The following is a 22,169-nucleotide window of genomic DNA, read 5'->3' as shown; positions in this document are numbered from 1 at the left end:
AGGCAGGAAGCTGTATGAATAATACACACTGTATTACTCATACAGCCAATGCATTCCAATACTGAAGTATTGGAATGCATTGTAAAGGATTAGACCCCCAAAAGTTAGTCCCAAACTGGAACAAAAATATAGTGAAAAAAAAAGTTTAAAAAATTAAGTTCCCCCCAAAAAAAAATTAAGTTTCAAGTTAAAATAAACAAAAACGTAATTTTCCCCAAATAAAGTTACAAAAAATAGGGGGGAAAAAAAGTTTACATATTGGGTATCTCGGTGTCCGTATCGACTGGGTCTATAAACATATCACATGACCTAACCCCTCAGATAAACACTGTAAAAAAATAAAGTACAGCAGCAAGCGATCAAAAAGGCGTATGCCCACCAAAATAGTACCAATCTCATTTTCCCGCAAGAAATGAGCCCCTACCTGAGACAATCGCCCAAAAAATAAAAAAAATATGGCTCAGAATATGGAGACACTAAAACATCATTATTTTTTTAAAGCTGTTATTGTGTAAAACTTACTTAATATGTATACTTTATTTATGTATCGCCACATCCATTTTTTTGTCACCTTACATCACAAAAAGTCATATGCACCCCAAAATAGTGCCAATCAAACCGTCATCTCATCCCGCAAAAATCATACCCTACCCAAGATAATCGCCCAAAAAATGGAAAAAAAAATGGCTCTCAGAAAATGGAAACACTAAAACATGATTTTTTTTATTTTTTTTGTTTCAAAAATGAAATCATTGTGTAAAACTTGCATAAATAAAAAAAGTGTACATATTAGGTATCGCCGCGTCTGTGACAACCTGGTCCATAAAAATACCACATGAGCTAACCTGTCAGATGAATGTTGTAAGTAACAAAAAATAAAAACTGTGCCAAAACAACTATTTCTTGTTATCTTGCCTCACAAAAAGTGTAATATAAAGCAACCAAAAATCATATGTACCTTAAAATAGTACCAACAAAACTGCCACCCTATACCATTGTTTCTAAAATGGGGTAACTTTTTTGGGAGTTTCTACTCTAGGGGTGCATCAGGGGGGCTTCAAATGGGACATGGTGTCAAAAAACCAGTCCAGCAATATCTGCCTTCCAAAAAACATATGGCATTCCTTTCCTTCTGCGCCCTGCCATGTGCCTGTACAGCGGTTTACGACCACGTATGGGGTGTTTCTGTAAACTACAGAATCGGAGCCATAAATATTGAGTTTTGTTGGGCTGTTAACCCTTGCTTTGTAACTGGAAAAAAATTATTAAAATGGAAAATCGGCCAAAAAAGTGAAATTTTGAAATTGTATCTCTATTTACCATTAATTCTTGTGGAACACCTAAAGGGTTAACAAAGTTTGTAAAATCAGTTTTGAATCCCTTGAGGGGTGTAGTTTCTATAATGGGGTCATTTTTGGGTGGTTTCTATTCTGTAAGCCTCACAAAGTGACTTCAGATCTGAACTGGTCCTTAAAAAGTGGGTTTTTGAAGATTTGCTTCTAAACGTCTAAGCCTTGTAACATCCCCCAAAAATAAAATATTATTCCCAAAATGATCCAAACATGAAGTAGACATATGGGGAATGTATTTTGTATGTATTACTATGTATTATAGAAGTAGAGAAATTGAAACTTGGAAATTTGCAAATTTTTCCAACTTTTTGGCAAATTTGGTATTTAAAAAATAAAATAAAAATTATTATTTTTTTACTCCATTTTACCAGTGTCATGAAGTACAATATGTGACGAAAAAGTAAAAGCGTTTTTAAAGTTATCACCACATAAAGTGACACTGGTCAGATTTGCAAAAAAAGGGCCTGGTCCTTAGGGTGAAAATGAGCCCGGTCCCTAATGGGTTAAAGAGTCTTAAAGAGGTTCTCCAAAATCTAGAATTTTTGGCATTCTATCAGCTGTTTGAAGGCCTACATTTGCAGCGATTGGGTCGGTTGGATAATATATCTTGTATTTGTTGTGACGCCAATTGCAGCGTGCACAGGGTTCTATCCAGGGCCCTTTCAAGGTGTTACAACGCACGTCCCAGATTAGGAATGCTAGAGTAGTGTAATGGCCTATAATGTCACTGTAGGGTAGTGGTAGTTGTCACGGTGTCCTATCTGGGTACAGCCGGACTCCTGGCACACATGCAATAAATTTGAGTGTAATGATAATAGGAGTAATAGAGGAATTTTGCTGAAGAAATAATGTTCAGACCTTTAGATGAAGTTCAAACGTTGCTTTACTTGAGGTAATTTGCATCCAAGCAGTATACAGCTTTTCGTCTCTTGGTCCCAGCAGGTTTTGGCAATCATTGGCAGGAATGAGTACTTCTGCTTTAAATGTGGAGCTTGCAGGATAAATGTCTGCTTGGTAGCCCTGTAATTGTGGCAGGATTAGCTTCTGCACAAATCTCTGGTACCTTCTGCTGTGTGGGGACAGACTAGCTGAGGAGGAATTGGCTTCTCCTAGAACTCTAGACTTATCTCACAGATGGATTTTTAGGGGATGCTTTCTTCCTGGAACTCTGGAGTTTGTTGGAGTTTGTCTGTAGTTTCTGCTTTCCTTATCCAGCTGAGCTGAAGTTGCTCAGACTGGATATATGGCCAAGTCTCAGCCGAGGCTAGGTCCTTGCTGTCTTCCCTATACAGGGGGTCTCCTGGATACTATCACACAGCCTTCCCCTAGCAAGGGGGAAGGCTACACTGACTCTAACTTCCTTCTCCACCCATGCTGCAGGATGTGGGACCAGCCCACCTTTCCACAGAGGGGGAGCTAAACTGGAATAATCCATTCCAGCTTAGATTCACTAAACACTAAACTAAACTTTACTTGCCAAAGGATTGCTACCACCTGCTGGTAACCAGACAAATGACATATATGATTAACATGGATTTATATGCACATTTGTGGAGGACATAATATAAATTACATCAGATGACAGTATAAAGGCTCTTAGGAGATAGTAGCAGTGCAGAGGCGTGTAGTAACATAACTCTGGGGTGTTACACATTCATTGGTCACATGGCCTAGGTGCAACTCGGTCCCATTCAAGTTAATGGGGCTGAGCTGCAATACCAAGCACAGCCACTATACAATTGATGGTGCTGTGCTTGGTAAGCTGTGAGGAGTCCATGCTGTTCACCAGAGTTCAGTGTCCTCCTCAAACAACTGATCCGACACCCGCCAATCTTAAATGGGTAGGTCATCAATATCAGAATCTTCGAAAACCCATTTAAGAGTTTCCATGTAGACTGATTTCCCTGCACATCTATTATTTGTATTATATTATTTATTATTAAAGTGCCATTCATTTCCTGGCGCTGTATGTATGAAAAGGGATATACATACATAATACACACAATTGCAATAAGCATGAACAAGACGAGTTACAGACTGGTACAGAAAGATAGAGGAGCCAGCCCGTGAGGGCTTATAATCGACAGTGTATGGTGACGGTGGTATGTATGTATTGTTACAGGAGGAAACAGGATAATACTTGGGATGTGCCTGCAATAAAGAATTGGATCACTTTCCTAGCCGTTCTCTTGCTGCCACTCTGGTTATACCGGCCAGGCCTTTTGTACCTGGCTGCAGCAGTGACGTCATGCCAACCTGTAACGGCTGCAGCCAATTGCTCTCCTTAGGGGTGCAGTGCTGAGGCCAGTGTTTGGGGGTAAACACTGGGATCAACATGGGATCTGCTAGGTAAGTGATTATCTGTTTTTTATTGTAGGCACATCCCTAGTGTTCAGTTTTCCTCCTGAAACCAACCAACCAATGTACAAGGTAGGTTGAGGATGAAGTGAAGTTTTGGTTGCTTATGTTTAGGTATAGTCCTTAAGATTAAAGCTAATCTCACACATTGAGGATTTGACTGGCGAGTATGACTTGTATTTTACTAGATAATTTGTAGCAGAAATCCAAGGCTAGCTGTTGGATTTCTCACTCAGATTTGCTGTCGATCCACTCATAGATTTTCATTCAATGTGGCTTATCTGTGGATTTTTTGTATAGAATTCATGAGAATAATGAATATTCTTTTATTTTCACTCCCCCCACCCACCCTGTTTTCCTGCCCAGTATGTTAATGCTGAGCATCGGTACAGGGAGGAGGCGACACCAGGTTTCTCAATGGGCGTCTCCTTCTCCCTGGCTGTAGCATGGTCCAATCACAGTGGAGAGGGTGACAGATCCGCAAAACACGGACACTGCAATGTGCGTTCCGCATTTTGTGGACCGCACATCGCCGGCACTAATAGAATATGCCTATTCTTCTCCGCAATTGTGGACAAGAATAGGACATGTTCTATTTTTTCGGGAACGGAAATGCGGAACGAAATTGCGGACGTGTGAATGGGGCCTAACATAAAAACATGATTTAAACAATAGGTCAAACAATTTAATGATGACACACTTTAAGCTGCTTGTGGAAACCCCATTCACTAGCTTGTGAGATGGATTGAACGTGGATTTGATAATGGGTTTTTAGCATGGATTCCTCATGCACACGACCGTAGCCTGTTTTGCAGTCCACAAATTGCAGATCAGCAAAACACGGATACTGGCTGTGTGCATTCCGCCCTTTGAAAAACTGTCCTTGTCCGTAAAACGGACAAGAATAGGACATGTTCTATTTTATTTATTTTTAAATTTAAATTTTTTATTTTTTTTCCGGGGCTGGGGAATGGACATATGGATGCGGACAGCTCACGGTGTACTGTCCACATTTGTTGCGGCCCCACTGAAGTGAATGGGTCCGCATCTGACCCACACAAAATGTGGATTGGATGTGGGGAAAAAATTTGTTTGTGTGCATGAGCCCTAACGCTGAGATCTCTATCCTCAAAGCCGATGGGGCATCAGTGGCATATCCGGTGGGAAAACATTTTCATGATTTCCAAATAAAACTTTGGCAGTGTCTCTGATACTATTGGAATTTTTCTTATCAAATTTTCCAATTAAAAAGACTTTCCAGTGGGCCATCAATATGAAAAGAGGAGAAAAACCCTTTTCATGTGCCTTTCCACATAATGATTTTTCAAACCAACAACAAATTATCTATAGTTTGGGACCATCCCTATTCCTGGCTGATAGGAGTTTCCTCCCAGACAGAAAAGGAGCATCATTGTTGCGTAGGAATGGCTCTCAACAGCTAGGCTCTTATAATGTCGCTACAAGGGGAATTTGCAGAACCGTGCATCTGGTAAAGATTATGGCGGCACAATTGATCAAGATCAGCAATAAATGATAAGGCACAACAATTGACGTATATGAATCATGTACAATATCTATTACTTACAATGGAAAATCCACCTTGACACCTTTGAATAAAATGTGTATTTGTTTAAAGTTGTCAAATTACTTGAGTGAGCGTGTGTCCTCATGTTTTAACCTGCATATTTTTAAATCAGCGTTTTTGGGTACTTTTTTTAAGTTTACATTTACAACAAGTTTTAGTTGATTAGGTGGTGTTTTAAAAAAAAAACAAAAAAAAAAACCAAGCTCTTGGCATTATTTTCAGGCCTTTTCACATAGGGGAAAAAGCCAGGAAAAAAAAAACTAGTGGCTAAACACAGATCAACAGTAAATGGTCCGAGTTCAGGGCGGGCAGTGAGGGGGCAATACGGAGGCCAGGCCTAGGTCCGATCAGTTACAGAAGGGTCAGAATCAAGTAAATGGGCAGAAAGTTAATACATGGGCAGACAACAGAGCAGACACCTATTGTGAGATACTAGCGTGCCTTAAATACCCCACTGTTGACAGCCATTGGGTGGTAAAGATGTGTACCCTGGCCCTTTAAGAGCCGGAGGGAGCGCACATGTTTCCTGCAGGTACATGAGGAGCAACCCGCTACCGTTGTAGGGGGTCAGAGCAAGCCTGGTGGCTGGGCCTGCCAAGAAGGACACAACGGGAGACGGGTCAGAACTGCTAGTAGAGGCGAAGAGAGAAGCGGCGGCAGCAGGCTACCGCTGTGACACCTCTTTTCGGATCAGCCTATAGTTTGTTTGAAAAACGACAGTAAAGCCCCTTTCACACGGGAGAATTTTCCGCGCGCGTGCTATGCGTGCTGTGAACGCACTGCACCCGCACTGAATCCGAAACCATTCACTTCAATGGGGCTGTGCACATGAGCGGTGATTTTCACGCATCACTTGTGCGTTGCGTGAAAATCTCAGCAAGCTCTCTATTGTGCATTTTCCACGCGCCCCATAGAAGTGAATAAGGGTGCTTGAAAATCGCAAGCGATTTTTCACGCATGGTTGCTAGGTGATGATTGGGATTGGACCCGATCTTTATTGTTTCCCCTTATAATATTGTTATAAGGGAAAATAATAGCATTCTTAATACAGAATGCTAAGTAAATTAGAGATGGAGGGGTTAAAAAAAATGCAACTCGCTTGATCCACTTGTTCGCGTAGCCCGGCTCGTCGTCTTTCTTCTTCTTTTGAAGACCTGGGAGAAAAGGACCTTTGGTGACGTAACTGTGATCATCACATGGTCAATCACATGGTACATCACCATGTGATGAGAGCAGTGACATCAGCTAAGGTCCTTTTCTCCCAGGTCCTCACAGAAGAAGAAAGAAGACAAACCGGACTGCACGAACAAGTGGATGAGGTGAGTTGAATATTATTCTTTTTTTTTTTTTTAACCCCTCCATCCCTAATTTACTTAGCATTCTGTATTAAGAATGCTATTATTTTCCCTTATAACCATGTTATAAGGGAAAATAATAAAATTTACAAAACACTGATCTAAAACCTAAACTTCTGTAAAGAAGTTTGGGGCTGGGTACCAAACATGCCGATTTTTCTCACGCGCGTGCAAAACGCTTTGCACGCTCGTGGAAAAATGGTGCATTTTCCCATGATGCACCAGCATCCTATCCGGCCCTCACACACGATGCCCGTGTGAAAGAGGCCTAAGAGCTGAGATTTAATTGAGTCCTTCCCTAACAATTCCTGATGATAGAACCCGATGTAAAGTAAACTGGCGATTGATCCTCATTTACCATTAAAAATGATTATATTGCAGTATAAGACCGCCATTTTTTTGCTTTGGAAGGCAATATTTAGCTAAGATTGCAAGTGATCTTTGCTCAGGCTTCATACCAGAATAGTCACAGGACGGACACATGAAACGCTTTTTCTTAATGGATAGAAGAAAAGGCATCCCTCGTTTTAGAGTTTTTTTGTTTAGTTTTTTTCTCACATAAAAACCCGTCAGACTGGCTGATCCCTTATCTATTTGTACAAAAGAGCAGCTTCTTCTCTCTTGACTTTGTATTTTTTTTTCATAAGGTCACATCACAGAATCAAGAATGATACCTGACACGCTTACATATGAGGAGAACATTCAACCAAAAAAAAAAAAAATAATTGCGATTCCCTAAAGGTTTAGAAAAAAATGAGATGTTTCAGCCTTGATGTTTGCCCCGGTTTTCATGTGGATTTAAGCTTCTGATACAGGAACAAGTTAAAGTACTACAACGGCCGTCTGTTGTCTGAGTGAGCGGAGAGCAATTTTCATTCATACATTATTGATTTTATTCTGACCGTCTTTTTTTTTTTTTTTTTTTCTTGGGAAATACTGAATGAGAATTGTAGTGATTAATACACACTATGCCATTTATAGGTCATATGTGATGGCTGCTGATTTATTTAAGGGGTTTCAAAGTCCTTTTATTTTGATGGCCTAAATTTAGGATAGGCCATCGATATCTAATGGGTGGGGGATCGACACCCTGCACGATCAGCTGTTCTGCAGTAGCTCCAGCGCCAAAACTACGCAGCGCTGTCCATTGTGTGTAGTGGATGGAGCTGGTTACTGCAGCGCTGCTCCCATTCACTTCAGTGGACTCCCGCGGATCAGATACCGATGGCTTATTCTGAGGAGAGGCCATCAATATAAAAGGACCGTAAAACCCAGTCTTGCCGGTGAGAATTCTCCTCTATAAACACTGGCGGCGCTGTAGAGAAGTTGGACACCTGCTGCCATCCTTTCTTGCGGATTAGAGCTGGTGTCATGCAAGGCAGGAAGCAAGGAGATAAGAAATATGTGATATCACATTGGGTAAAGGTCCCTTTAAATGGGCCAGTGATCAGGGCAATTATCAGGAAGGAGCAGCCCTGTATAAATGTGCCCCCAATCACCTGATGAATGAGCAAACTCTTTGGTGAAATCATTGCCAATATGGTCGCCTTAAAGGGGTTAATTCATGTAAAAAAAATGAAAATCAGACATCATATAGTACATGATCTATTTCTAACCGAACTAGAACCAGCCCTGCACCTCACATGGACCCACAGATCTCCCCATTAATTTCTCCAGTTGCTCTTCTAGATTTATAGCACACTGACAGGTAAGGGACGTGTCCTTACTGCTGCTCAGGAGGTGTCCTTTTCATTTACTGCAGCTCTCTCCGTATCACAGCTCAGGAGGCAGTTGAAGGATGGAACGGAGCATGTGTCCACATCAGTGAGATGAACAGATAAATAAGGAAAAAGAATGAACAGCAGGTGGCGCTATACAGATACTTTTTGGAATAACTCACTGGCTATGCTAAACTTTTAATTACATGCAATTTCAAAAGTATTCAGATCCAGGTGCTGGTTTGAAAACGGCAGAATGTTTTTAGTGCGACAACACCTTTTAAGGCCCCTTTTACACAAGCTGACACAGCAGAATGTTATTGTGCACAAACCATTTGTTCCTGATTAATTGCATTCTACAGGAGGTGAGAGCTGCATTTACATGCAGCAATCGCCTCAGCTGTAGTAGGACGCATGAAACGGAAATGACTGTGTGCATTCCATATCTGTATGTCCTCATGACTGTTTCTAAAAAAAAAAAAAAATTCCTATTATTGTCCGCATTATGGAAAAGCATAGGACATTCTGTTAGGGGCTGCTCCTACCATTCTACAAAATGAGGAATGCACACAGCCATTATCGGTGTTTTGCCGACCGCTAAACAACCAACAGTTGTGTGCATGAGCCCTTATTTAGGTGACTGCATCAGGGATGTTTTCACCCTATAAACAAGTTTGCTCATACATCGGGTAATTAGTGGCATCTTAAGGGCTCCTGCCCACGGCCATATGTGACAATACGGATGACGTCCAAGTGACACCCGTATTGCATCCGTTTTTTTGAGGATCCGTTATGACAATGCCTATCCTTTATTCGCAAAATGGACATTTTTTGCAGAATGGCCATGTGGACATATGGAACTGGAATGCACATGGAGTCATTTCCATTTTTTTTATTTTTTTTTGCGGACTCATTGAAGTGAATGGTTCCGCATGCGGGCAGCAAAAAAAAAAAAACTGAACGAAAATACGTTTGTGTGCATGAGCCCTAAAGCAGGGCAATTATCAGGAACAAGCAGAATACTTTTTCAGTAATTGCCTTGATCATTAGCACGTGTAGAGTGGCCTGAAATCCTGATTCTCTATGGGAAGGAGTAATTGTAGGACTGAACCCTCAGCCCCTTACAGTGGAGGCGATTGCTGCATGTAAGGGTGCCGCCACATGTCGCAGTGATGCTAGAAAAAAATCTAATACATACAGTTTTTGCAACAACATATCTGTGTTTATACTGCATTTCCTTCCAGCAAAGGAACAGCAGAAAAAGCAAACTACACACTGCGAAAATGAATTCCGTTAATATGATCCAGGTCTGCTGTGTGTCTTCCTTTGCTGGAAGGAAACGCAGTATAAATACAGGTATGGTATTGCAAAAACCACACACTGTTTTTTGCCACATTTTTTATGCCATATTCAACATGCATCACTGTCGCAACGTGTGACACAAAGCGCCCTAAATGCAGCTCTCGCCTTCTATGACAAGCAGGCAATTATTGTGAGTGAATGACTCGTTTCTGCACACATTACGGACCACGCATTGACTTTTGTTAAAAAAACAAACAAACTGCAACATAGTACAGTACCAGCAAAGTGTTTGCCATAAGGCAAATCTCATGTACACCCTGCGGTGGTTTTTTTCTTTGCAGAAATTGACCAGCGGATATTGCAATCCATACCATGTCAATGGTTTGTGTGATTACATTTTTTATTTTATTTTTTGCAATGCAAAGTTGAAATCTGCAGCAAGACTGCACCAAAAACCGCGTTTTTTGGTGTGAATTTGGTGCAGAAACATAATTCCGCACAGAAATTCTGTATCACAACCCGCACCCATGTGCAGACAGCCTTAGGCTGGGTTCACACTTGAGCGTTGCGCAAACGCGCGTTTTACGCGCGTTTTTGACGCGCATTTTTATGCGCGTTTTTGTAATAGTAAACGCGCGTTTGACGCGCGTTTGTGTGATTCACTACAGTGTCCTATGGCCACAAACGCCCCAAAAGTCGCTCATGTACTTTTTGGAGCGTCGGGCGTTTTACAGCGCGATCGTACGCGCTGTAAAACGCCCAAGTGCGAACCATTCCCATAGGGAATCATTGGTTTCTCCTTGTTGAGCGTTTTACAGCGCGTAGGAACGCGCTGTAAAACACTCAGGTGTGAACCCAGCCTTAGGGTACCTGCACTCAAGTGAAGGTGTATGCTATGAATTTCCACACAGATTTCTGTTAGACATTGCAGATTTTGGTGCACATATGCTGCAGAAACTAACAGCGGTTTTTGGTGCAGATTTGATGCTGTTTTTCCCCGATCTCACCCTTCCATTGAAAAGGGTTAAATCTGTAGCGAAAACAGTCAGAAATTAGTTTGATCTCATACACTTTGCTGGTGCTGTAATACACAGTTTTTTCTCCATGGGAATCCGCGCATGTATACCGCATTCTGTGCAGGTGGCCTTAGGCTTCACAGATCCATCAGAAGAACAGAGAAGTAAAAAAAAAAAAAACGTATCCTTTATCTTAAACATCCGTTGGTCTCATTTTATATCCGTTTGTGTCGGTTCCATCAGATATCCGTTATTTTTGACTGGAGAAAAGGTTCTGTGGTGATGTGGACGAAGCCTGAGATTTTGGGGTTGAAGCATATATAGTCATTTCTATCTGTTTGCTTTTTGAAACATTGAAGTTCTTCAGAAAGTAGAAAAAACTTGACGTGACGGACATTTTCTCGCTCTTATTTGTTCTGTTATAATAAATGGTCTAATGAAGGAAAGAATCATTTGCTTTAGCAGGAAGGGCTTGTGTAGCTAAAAACAGAAGCCTTTTTTCTGTCTGAGGATGGAGACCGTTTTGGGCGCCGCTTGCTTGTTATTCTGAAAGCCGTGTTCTAATAGGAGTCTCCTGACTGAGGAACCTCAACATCTCTTATTAATATCCCGGCGTTCTCTGTACGTTCCCTACATGCTGTGGCAGATGTATTTAAGCTTTTATCACACGTCCTTTCCTTGTGTGCTCTGAACCCAGCTTGAGCAACGCTCGGAAATGAAAGCCTAATGATAAATGCGCTTATAATGCCTGAAAAAGAAAGCTTCGTGCCTAGGAATGGGACTTTTTTTCCCCTAGATAAAAATAATTGTTAAAATCTATAAAACTTAATTTGGTGGTGCGCCGAGACTTTATTATTTCTTCTGTACCGTTACTGCTGGGACACAAATTGAGTCAAATACACAACTTTTAAAGCCGTAAATTACATTTTTAAATGAGCTTTGAACCAATATAACAAACCATATTTTTAAAGGCACAGCCATGTTTTTATTTTTTATTGTTCCTGTGCATCAAAAGTTTAAAAATGAAAGAACATTATACGTAAATAGTCTTAAAGGGAACCTGTCACCAGGATGTTGACTATTAAACCTAGCACAATGCCCTGAGGGGCTAGCGCGGCTGAATGGAATGATACAGCTCACTTAGCGATCTGTTGCTTCTTTCTGGTGAAAAAGTACTTTTAATCTGTGTGAAAATGAGGAATTAAGTGCTCTGAGGGCAGGGCCGAGCCGCTCTGTGCCAACCCCTCCCGCTTTTTTGCTTGACAGGGCCAGCTTCCTGCCTAGCCCCTTCGCCTGTCCCTGTTGATAAAGAATGAGAGAAAGGGGCTGATAGAGGAAGTATGTGAAGGAGTAGCTTGGGCCCATCCTTAGTGCACTTAAAGGGGTTGTGCTTGTGTTTGGAGGGGTGTTTTAGCAAACCGTCCTTCCTGGGCAGACCTGAAAAGGGACACATACTTGCCTGCTACCCAACGCTGGCTCCTGCACTCTCTGGCCTTCTCTTCTCGGGTTCCTGGATGTAAACTTCCATTTTGATGCCGGTGAGGCCAATCGCTGGCCACAGCAGAGACTTGATCTCCTTGCGTCATGTGACCATTTGTCATGATGCAAAGGGAGCAGGGAAGGCTACTTTCACACTGGCGTTTTGGCTTTCCGTTTGTGAGATCCGTCAGGGGCTCCCACCAGCGGTCCAAAACGGATCAGTTTTGCCCTAATGCATTCTGAATGGAAAAGGATCCGCTCAGAATAAATCAGTTTGCCTCTGTTCAGTCTCCATTCAGCTCTGGAGGCGGACACCAAAACACTGCTTGCAACGTTTTGCTGTCCGCTTGACGAAACTGAGCCAAACTGGCACAATAGAAAACGCAATCTGGCACAATAGAAAACGGATCTGTCCCCCATTGACTTTCTATAGTGTTCATGACAGATCCGTCTTGGCTATGTTACAGATAACACAAACGGATCCGTTCATGACAGTCGCATGCGGTTGTATTATTGTAACGGATCCATGACGGATCCGCCCAAAACGCGAGTGTGAAAGTAGTCTAAGTATGCTTCCCTTTGCAGTTCTGTCTGGGAGGGGAAGGGTCGCCAAAACCACCCCCCAAATGTGCACAACCCTTTTAACTGCTCATTTGCTTATGGATTAAGTCCTTTTTCTCCAGAATAGAGCAATGAAAGGTATCATTACATTTAGCTGAGCTAGTGCTTCAAGGCACTGTGCCTCGTTTATCAGTAGAATTTATAGTATCGGGCTCCCTTTAAATGCTGTGGACACGATGGAATGTTTTTTTCTTCTATATTGAGTGTATTGTTGCCTTCTGCAGTGCATTTATTACAGTACACATCCAGCTGCTGAATGTCATTCAGTGTCAATTCTGTCAGACAAGCTCCCTGACAACTCCAGCCTCCTACTGTCTTCTCCTGAAATACCGTCTAAGCAGTTTTTTTTATCTGTAAAAACCGTAATAGTATGTAAATGTTAGAATCCACACAACCAGATTAGTCAGGCCCCCTTCACATGAGCGAGTTTTCTGCGCGGGTACGATGCGTGACGTGAGCGCGTAGCACCCGCACTGAATCCTGACCCATTCATTTAAATGGGTCTGTGTACATGAACGTTGTTTTTCACGCTTCATTTCAGCGTTGCGTGAGAATCGCAGCATGTTCTATATTCTGCGTTTTTCACGCAGTGCTGGCCCCACAGAAGTGAAAGGGGCTTCAGTGAAAAACGCATTGCATCCGGAAGTAACCTGGATGCAGTGCGTTTTTCACTGATGGTTCCTAGGAGATGTTTGTAAACCTTCAGTTTTTTTTTTTTTTTTTTTTTTTTATGCACATGAAAAATGCATTAAAACTGAAAACTGAAACACTGAACGCAATCGCAGACATAACTGACAGAACCAGGGGCCGGATTAAGTGCATGATAGGCCCGGGGCTATCTACCCAACTTGGGCCCCCCCCCCCCCCCCCCATTTTAGTTTAGTTTTTTTTTTTTTTTGTATGAAGAGGCTGCGGTGCTTTATGAGCGCCACAGTCTCTTCTTAGGCCATATGACATCTTCAGACAAAAAAAAAATACCCCAAATTGGGTCCTAAACTGAAAAATTTGGTCGTCAAATTTAAAATACATATAATTGTAATAAAAAAGACATGGAGGAGAATACAGCACCACATACCTGTTACATCCAGTGACATCTCCTGTCATGTAGACCTTCTATTTCCTCTTCTCCTCCATTTGACCCAGACCACCATGGCAAATTCTTTCAGCCGCATCTCGTCTCTACAGTTTGTAACACAGACACGTTAGATTTCTCAATTTTTCCATCAAGCTCCTCATCCTGGTGTCCCCACAGTATCATCCTGCCACCCCCAATACTTTGCCCGTTGTGCTCCCCAATGCCCCAGTAACTATACTGCTGAAAAAATAGTGACCCTGAAAGATATAATTGGGGTAATTTATCAAACTGGTGTAAAGTAGAACTGGATTTCCAAAAGAGCTGTCAAATATGAAAGGTGGAATCTGATTGGCTGCTATGGGCAACTAAGCCAGTTCTGCATTACACCAGTTTGATAAATTACCCCAAATGTCCCTATAGTGTCCACAGCAGCTATAATGTCCCCTAGAGACCCCCAGTAATAATACCACCCTCTATTGTGCTCCAGGCAATAATCCCTGTATAGTGTCCCCAGAAATAATAGAATTGCCCCTATAGTGCCTCCCCAATAGCAACACCCCCACATAGTAATTTCCTCCACACTGCCCCCACATAGTAATTTCCACCACACTGCCCCCACATAGTAATTTCCACCACACTGCCCCCACATAGTATTTTGCTCCCACATAGCAATTTTCCCACATAGAAATTACCCCACACAGAAATTACCCCACAGTCCCCACATTGCAATTTCCCCCACACAATAGTTTCCCCCACATAGTAATTTGCCCCCACACTGCCCCATATAGTAATTTGTCCCCACATAGCAATTTGCCCCCACACTGCCCCATCTAGTAATTTGCCCCCACACTGCCCCATCTAGTAATTTGCCCCCACACTGCCCCATCTAGTAATTTGCCCCCACATAGTAGTCCCTCTCATAATAATTTGCCCCCACATAGTAATTTGTCCCCACATAGTATTCCCTTTCATAATAATTTGCCCCCACACAATAGTTTTCCCCACATAGTAATTTGCCCCCACATAGTAATTTGCCCCCACATAGTAATTTGCCCCCACATAGTAATTTGCCCCCACATAGCAATTTGCCCCCACATAGCAATTACCCCCACATAGCAATTACCCCACACTGTCCCCACATAGAAATTACCCCACACTGTCCCCACATAGCAATTACCCCACACTGCCCCCACATAGTAATTTGCCCCCACATAGCAATTACCCCCACACAATAGTTTCCCCCACACTACCCCCAGATAGAAATTTGCCCCCACATAGTAGTCCCTCCCATAATAATTTGCCCCCACACAGCAATTTTCCCCCACACAATAGTTTCCCCCACACTGCCCCATCTAGTAATTTGCCCCCACATAGTAGTCCCTCTCATAATAATTTTCCCCCACATAGTAATTTGCCCCCACATAGTATTCCCTCATAATTTGCCCCCACACTGCCCCATCTAGTAATTTGCCCCCACATAGTATTCCCTCATAATAATTTGCCCCCACACTGCCCCATCTAGTAATTTGCCCCCACATAGTATTCCCTCCCATAATAATTTGGCCCCATACAGCCCCCACATTCCCCCCCATGTTCGATCGATTTATCTTCCCTAATAGGTCCTCCTGTGTCCCCCCCCCCCCCCCAAGTAGGCAAATGAAATAAAAAAATAAAAAATGAACAAAAAATGAAAAAATAAATACTCACCTATGTCCAGGGCCAGGCGCTTGCTCGCAGAGGAAGGCGGGCGGGATGAGTCAGGCGCGTCACAGTGCTGCGTCCCGGCACAGGCGCGCGATGACGTCATCACGCACGCCTGCGCCGGGATTTCACTACCGCATAGGCCTCAGGCCTACAAGGCCTGAGGCCTATGCGGTGAATGCCGGTGATCGGCGACGGGACAGGGAGCTATGCGCTCCCGTGCCCCGCCGCAGTATGTGGGCGTTCGGGTCAGCGTTGGGCCCCCCCAGCGGTGCTGGGCCCGGGGCTGCCGACCCGAACGTCCCTATTGTAATCCGCCACTGGACAGAACTTGCTTGCAAAACCAGTTTTTTTTTCTTTCTGAACACGACCCTGAGAGAATCCCTAAGGCCTCTTGCATATGACCGTGGTTTGGTTCCGCATCCAAGCCGCATTTTTTGCTGCTCGGGTGCGAACCCATTCACTTCAATGGGGCCGCAAAACATGCGTTCAACACTCCGTGTGCTGTCTGCATCCGTTGCTCCATTCCGTGGCCCAGCAAAAATTATAGATCGTGTCCTATTCTTGTCCATTTTGCGGACAAATATAGGCATTTCTATAATGGGCCTGTTCTGTTCTACAAATTGCGAAAGGCAGGCGGGCGGCATCCGTGTTTCGCGGATCCGCAATTTGCAGACTATTCATGTGCAAGAGGCCGAACGGTCACGTGAAAGAGGCCTTGCAGAAATTTCTGCCGCTGAAAAATCAGTTGAGAAACCTGAATTTGTTTGTTTCCGCAGCACGTGCTCCGATTTCTCCAAGTCCCATTCGGATGAATTGGGACTGTGGAAGAAATTTCTGCCAAAAATCTGCTGTCTTAGGCCTCATGCACACAACAGTATTTTTTCACGGTCCGCAAAACGGGGTTCCGTGATCCGTTTTTGTTTCCGTGTGTCTTCCTTGATTTTTGGAGGATCACCAGACATGAAGGAAAGTGAAAAAAAAAAATCTAAGTCAAGTTTGCCCTGCAAATGATAGGGAAAAAAAACGGATACGGATCACGGACGCGGATGAAAATCTTGTGTGCATCCGTGTTTTTTCACGGACCCATTGACTTGAATGGGCCCGCAAACCGTTGTCCGTGAAAAAATAGGACAGGTCATATTTTTTTCACGGACTGGAAACACGGATCACGGACACGGATGACAAACGGTGCATTTTCCGAATTTTCCACAGACCCATTGAAAGTCAATGGGTCCGCAGAAAATCACGGAAAACGGAACAACGGACACGGGACACAACAACGGTCGTGTGCATGAGGCCTTAGTTTAAGATCAGATTCACAAATTTTGGTGCTTGAGTAGATCCAAAAACAAGTGAAGGTATAAAGGAAACACTTATGTGTTTTTTTTGTTTTTTGTTTTAATTCACTCTTGGCGTTACGAAAAAACAAACGCATCATCTGCAACGGAATCTGTTAATCTAGCCTAGCGTGGCACGTCCTGGAGTTCTCTGTATCTGCTGTGTCTGTCTATATATCAAATAGTTACGGACCATAATTACAGCAGAAGAGGAGCATCATTTTTAATGGACCCTTATAATTCTTTCCACAGCTTGACAACATATTGTCCCCACCTCCTATGCAGTTGCGCAAATGCAGTACTCCCGAGGTGTCCTTTCGGTCAGGCAAGTCTGTAAAATACAAAAAGTCGCTGAATGACGATGGACGGCTGCTGAGAAGAGGGAGTCTGGGAGGAGCTCTGACAGGTGAGAAGCTATCTGAGAGAGCTGGATTATTGCATGTCTTATAGATTTGGAATAGTGTTGCTTTCATAGGAATCTGATTTGTAGTTTGACTTTTAGACCTTGCTCGCTTCATTATGAGCTATTGTAGCCAGTGCTGATAAACATGGAGTATGCATCCCTTTTTAGAAGGCGAGACTATGCAGCCTTATACATTCTAAGACAATAGATGTATTATTTTCAAAATGCTAAAATGTTACAAGTAGATTCCTCTTTAATGTGTCTTCTGATATTTCTCATAAATTGGTGGCAGCCCATCCCACACTTATTCTAGAAATAGACGAGGCAATAATGCGTAAAGGGGGTTATACCATGTGTGGGGATTTGCTCTGGTGGTCAGGTTAGCGGACGCAGTAGACAGACAAGGAACCAGGTTGTAAATCAAACTTCAGTGTTTTATTCACACTCGGCAAAACATAACAGTCTTGGTGCTTGTTCACACACCGCAAAAACAAAACAATGTTCACCTGGAATCCTAGGTGTCGCTTCACACCCGGCTGAATGCTCAGCCACAGATTAGTTCACTGGCAGGCTTCCAGGCGGCCTGCACCCCTGTTTGCAGTCTTCAGCTTAGATGACGCCACATCTTCACTGTCAATGTAGGAAAATCCACCCCACCTGACAGTGCTGACTGCTTTTATAAGCCTGCCAAGACCCGGCCTGGAACGTGGGGAGTAGCCACCCAGCACTTTGACTACTCCCAGTAAAAGCCGTCCCGGATCAGCTTTACAGCCATACTAAGCAGCTGAAATGGCGGACTGCAATCTGCAATAATGACACTTCAGTAAAAAAAAACGGCTCTTAACTCACCGAGGCCAAGAAACTCGATGACACGTACCGACCATCAATGATGGCCCCTTGTTCCTTTCTACACATGCTTTTAATGTGAAAAAGGAAATCGGACTCTAACAAAGCTAACGCCAGCCCTCTACCTCACATGAATCCAGAGATCTCCCCATTCATTGCTCCAATTGCTTTGCTAAATTTATTTCAGGCTGGCAGCCCACGGGGTGTGTTCTTTCTGCAGCAGCTTTCGTTTTACCCCTGCTCAAGGGGGGCTGCTGCTGCTCTTTTCCTTGTCGCAGCTTCTAACAGTAGATCCAGCTGGTTGCAGTTGAAGGACAGAACTAAGCATGTGCGACCACCTCAGCAAGGTGGACAGAGGGAAAAAAAATGAATAAACAGTATGCAGATACATTTTATTTTATAACTCGGTGAATATAGACAATTTTTAATTACTTTAAATTACAGAATTATTTAGATCCAGGTTTTGGTTTGAAAAAAGTTGAATATTTTTTGTGGGACGACACCTTTAAACCTGTTGGATATCAAAGATTTGTGTCATATTTCCACTGCTCTATGACATATATATTATTATTATTATTTTTAATTATTTTTTAATACCTTATGAAGAATTGATTAGGCTCTTAGCAATTCTGTTAGACAAATGCAATGAGCCGGACCGTGGGACAGATACACGGTCGCCAAATTATGCAGTGGGTTAGGATATGTGTATAATAGTCTATTGTTTGTTCGTGAGGCCAATTACAGCATGCGCAGGGCACAGTCACAGGGCCCTTTATGGTGTTGTAACTCACGTACCAGGTTGGGAAGGCCAGAGTGGTGTAATGTCTCTGTATGGTAGTGGTAATGGTGTCAATGGTGTCTCCCACCTGGGTACGGCTGGACTTCTGGATCCTGGCTTACTTGCAATAAATTGAGTGTGGTGCTAGTAGGAGTAATAGAGGAATTTGCAGCAATAATTGAGATCCAGACCCTTCGTAAAGCTCAAACTTGTCTTTACTGGTGGTAGCTTTCATCCAAGCAAGATACAGCATTAGTCTTTGGTCCCAGCAGGTATTGGCAATGTGTGGCAGGACTATATCTTCTGCTCTATCATGTACCTGGAACTTTGCAGGAAAGGACGTCTGCTTAGTAGCTCTGAACTGTGGCAGGAATTTGGCTTCTGCACTTTCTACCTTCTGCTGTATGGGGACTGACTAGCTGAGGAGGAATATGGCTTCTCCTGGATCTCTGGACTTTACTCACAGCTATCTTCTCAGGGTATGCTTCTTCCTGGAGTTCTGGAGTTTGTCTGCTTGCTTCTTCCAGCTGAGGCTGCCAGGCTCAGGCTGGGTATGATTATCAATTGTCTCAGCCGAGACAAGATCCAGGCTTGGATCCCTATATCTGAGAGCTCCTACACGCACAGCCTTCCCCTAGCAGGGGTGGCTGGCACACTACCTCTAACTTCCTTCCCTCCCCATGAGGCAGGATATGGAAATAATCCACTTTGCTCACAGAGGGGGAGCTAAACTGTGATGAACTATTCCAGTCTAGAAACACTAAACTGACTTAAAGTAGAACTGTCATATTTTTTTTAATTTTTTTTGGAGTATTGGATTGTGGTGATTAACATCACCTTGGTGGCCCTATTTCAACTTTTCACTGTGTTTTCAATTACCCCTTAATTCCACATTTTTGTTCCCTGTACTGCCTATTTTTACCTGTGCTTAAAATAGGGTTGCTAGACATGGTCCGTCTATCTGTTGAAGGACGGAGGACGCAGGAGCAGTGCAAGGTCATATTACTGACAGCCAGGGACTGTAAGTAAATGATTAAAGCCAGGTCCTCCCCAGCAGCTGGTAACAGTGCCTGGGCTGTGTGCACTTCTCCCTGTCCCTGCGCTTGGCAGACGTTCCCTCACTCAGCAGAGCTGGAGAATGCAGAGTTGGTGCAGCGCAGACCAGGGAAGAGAGATCTGCCATCTGCTCAGTGTATAAATGAAAGCAACATGTGGTAAGAGGACCCCTTTGTGCTGCAGGAGATTAACCCTTTAGGGGGCAGGGCTCTGGTTACTGACACTTTTGGGGGTCTATTGTTACTGGCTAGTGACAGGCGGGATTAGCCTCAGGGTTAGGGCAGTGGCGGCCGTCTTAACTGAATAGTGAAATTGCATTTTTATGCAGACTGGTTGCTAAGGGCTGAATCTTAATAATTATGGGGTAAGTCAGTCTAATAGTAACTGATTCTGGAATATCGTGTTATTAGTAACTACATATATGAAAATTGAAATTAGGGTCTAAATGTGACAGTTATCCTTTAAGTCCCTGCAAGAACATTTTTGCCACCTGCTGGTGAACATAGAAATTACAGCAATATACAATTAACAAGGATTTCAATGCACATTTGTGAGAATATTATGTAAGATTGCATCTGATGACAATGTAAATACTCTTAGGCTACTTTCAGACTTGCGGCAGAGAGATCCGGCAAGCAGTTCCGTCGCCGGAACTGCCTGCCTGATCAGGCAAAATGTATGCTAACTGATGGCATTAGTAAGACTGATATGCTAAAATGCCTGATCAGTCGAAAAAATGCATTGGAATGTCGGATCCGTCGTTCCAGTGTCATCCGGCATTTATTTTCACCTTTTTTTCAGTCTGCGCATGCGCATAACGGAACGACGGATCCGGCATTCCGGTATTCTGAACGCCGGATCCGGTACTAATACATCCCTATGGGAAAGAATGCCGGATCCGGCGTTCAGGCAAGTCTTCCGTTTTTTTCACCGGAGATAAAACCGTAGCATGCTGCGGTTTTCTCTTTTGCCTGATCAGTCAAAACGACTGAACTGAAGACGTCCTGATGCAAACTGAACGGATTACTCTCCATTCAGAATGCATGGGGATAAAACAGATCAGTTCTTTTCCGGTATTGAGCCCCTGTGACGGAACTCTATGCCGGAAAAGAAAAACGCAAGTGTGAAAGTACCCTTAACAGGTTGTAGCGGGGTAAAAGAGTTTCGTAACACAACTCTGGGGTGTTACACAAAGGCACAAAGGGTTTTCTTCTATTGGTCTAAATAGAACATAATCTTAAAGGGTTTCTACCACTTGCTTTGCACCCATTTAGACGGACGGCGCAGGCGCGAGATTTCAGACGCCAGAAGCAGGGGGAGGATCGAATTCGCTAGGAGAAGGGCGGTCTGGAGCGACGAGCTGGGCGGCAGTTTAGGAAGGTAGACGGAGCCTCTAGGTGCTGAGGAGACGCCCGCATAGCACCTAGAGGCTCATTTGCATAAATATAAAAGTGCTTTTTTAAACAAAACGGCCGGACAGAATAAGATGATACTTAGCTTGTATTGTACATCAGGCACTAGCGGATCGCTAGTGTCTGAAAACGAAATGGGTGCAAAGCAAGTGGTAGAAACCCTTTAAGAGTGGATAGGTCATCAGATACTGATCTGTTGGGTGTCCAACACCTGGGACCCCCACTGATGTTTGAGAAGGCAGTGGCGCTCACAGTAGCTCTGCGGCCTTCTCTCCGCTCACCAAGCACAGCGCCATACATTGTATAGCGTCTGTGCTTGGTATTGCAGCTCGACTCCATTTAATTTAATGGGGCTGAGCTGTGCCTAGGCTATGTGACGTCACATGACATAGGGAAAGGTGAAAGAAGGTTGTGGTACTACTGCGAGCGCCGCTGCCTTGTCAAGCAGTGGATCGGCAGTGGTCCCGGGTGTTGGACCCCACCAATCAGATACTGGTGACCTATCCAGAACATAGGTCCTCTGTATATAAGTCTCAGAAAACCCTTTTAATAAAATGGTGTTGTTTTTCATCTAAGGGTTACCCGTACAGGGTGTGGCCATGGCTGTGGAAAATGCATGTGGATTACCACGAAAAGGCTGCACTTGTACAGGTTTCAGTTGCATGTACAAGTTCAGCCGACATTAGCAGTAGTCTACTTGTTGCAATTAGATAGGAAGATATTACAGAATCTATAATTCTATCCTGCTGATGTAGGAGACCACTGGTCCTGG

At 43.4% G+C, this 22,169-nt stretch overlaps 1 protein-coding gene across 2 annotated transcripts in view; it reads left to right on the top strand.

The window, feature by feature from the left end:
* The window catches only part of MAST4 (microtubule associated serine/threonine kinase family member 4), a 550,772-nt gene that overhangs the window by 125,723 nt on the left and 402,880 nt on the right, over positions 1-22,169 (top strand). For both annotated transcript variants that reach the window (XM_044276133.1, XM_044276132.1), the window contains exon 2: positions 17,155-17,308. In XM_044276133.1, coding sequence (XP_044132068.1) covers positions 17,155-17,308 — 154 coding nt within the window. The remainder of the gene's footprint in view (positions 1-17,154; positions 17,309-22,169) is intronic.

The sequence above is a fragment of the Bufo gargarizans genome, chromosome 1 (genome assembly GCF_014858855.1).
Source record: "Bufo gargarizans isolate SCDJY-AF-19 chromosome 1, ASM1485885v1, whole genome shotgun sequence".
NCBI lineage: Eukaryota > Metazoa > Chordata > Amphibia > Anura > Bufonidae > Bufo > Bufo gargarizans.
This window is presented reverse-complemented; position numbering and strand designations above follow the sequence as displayed.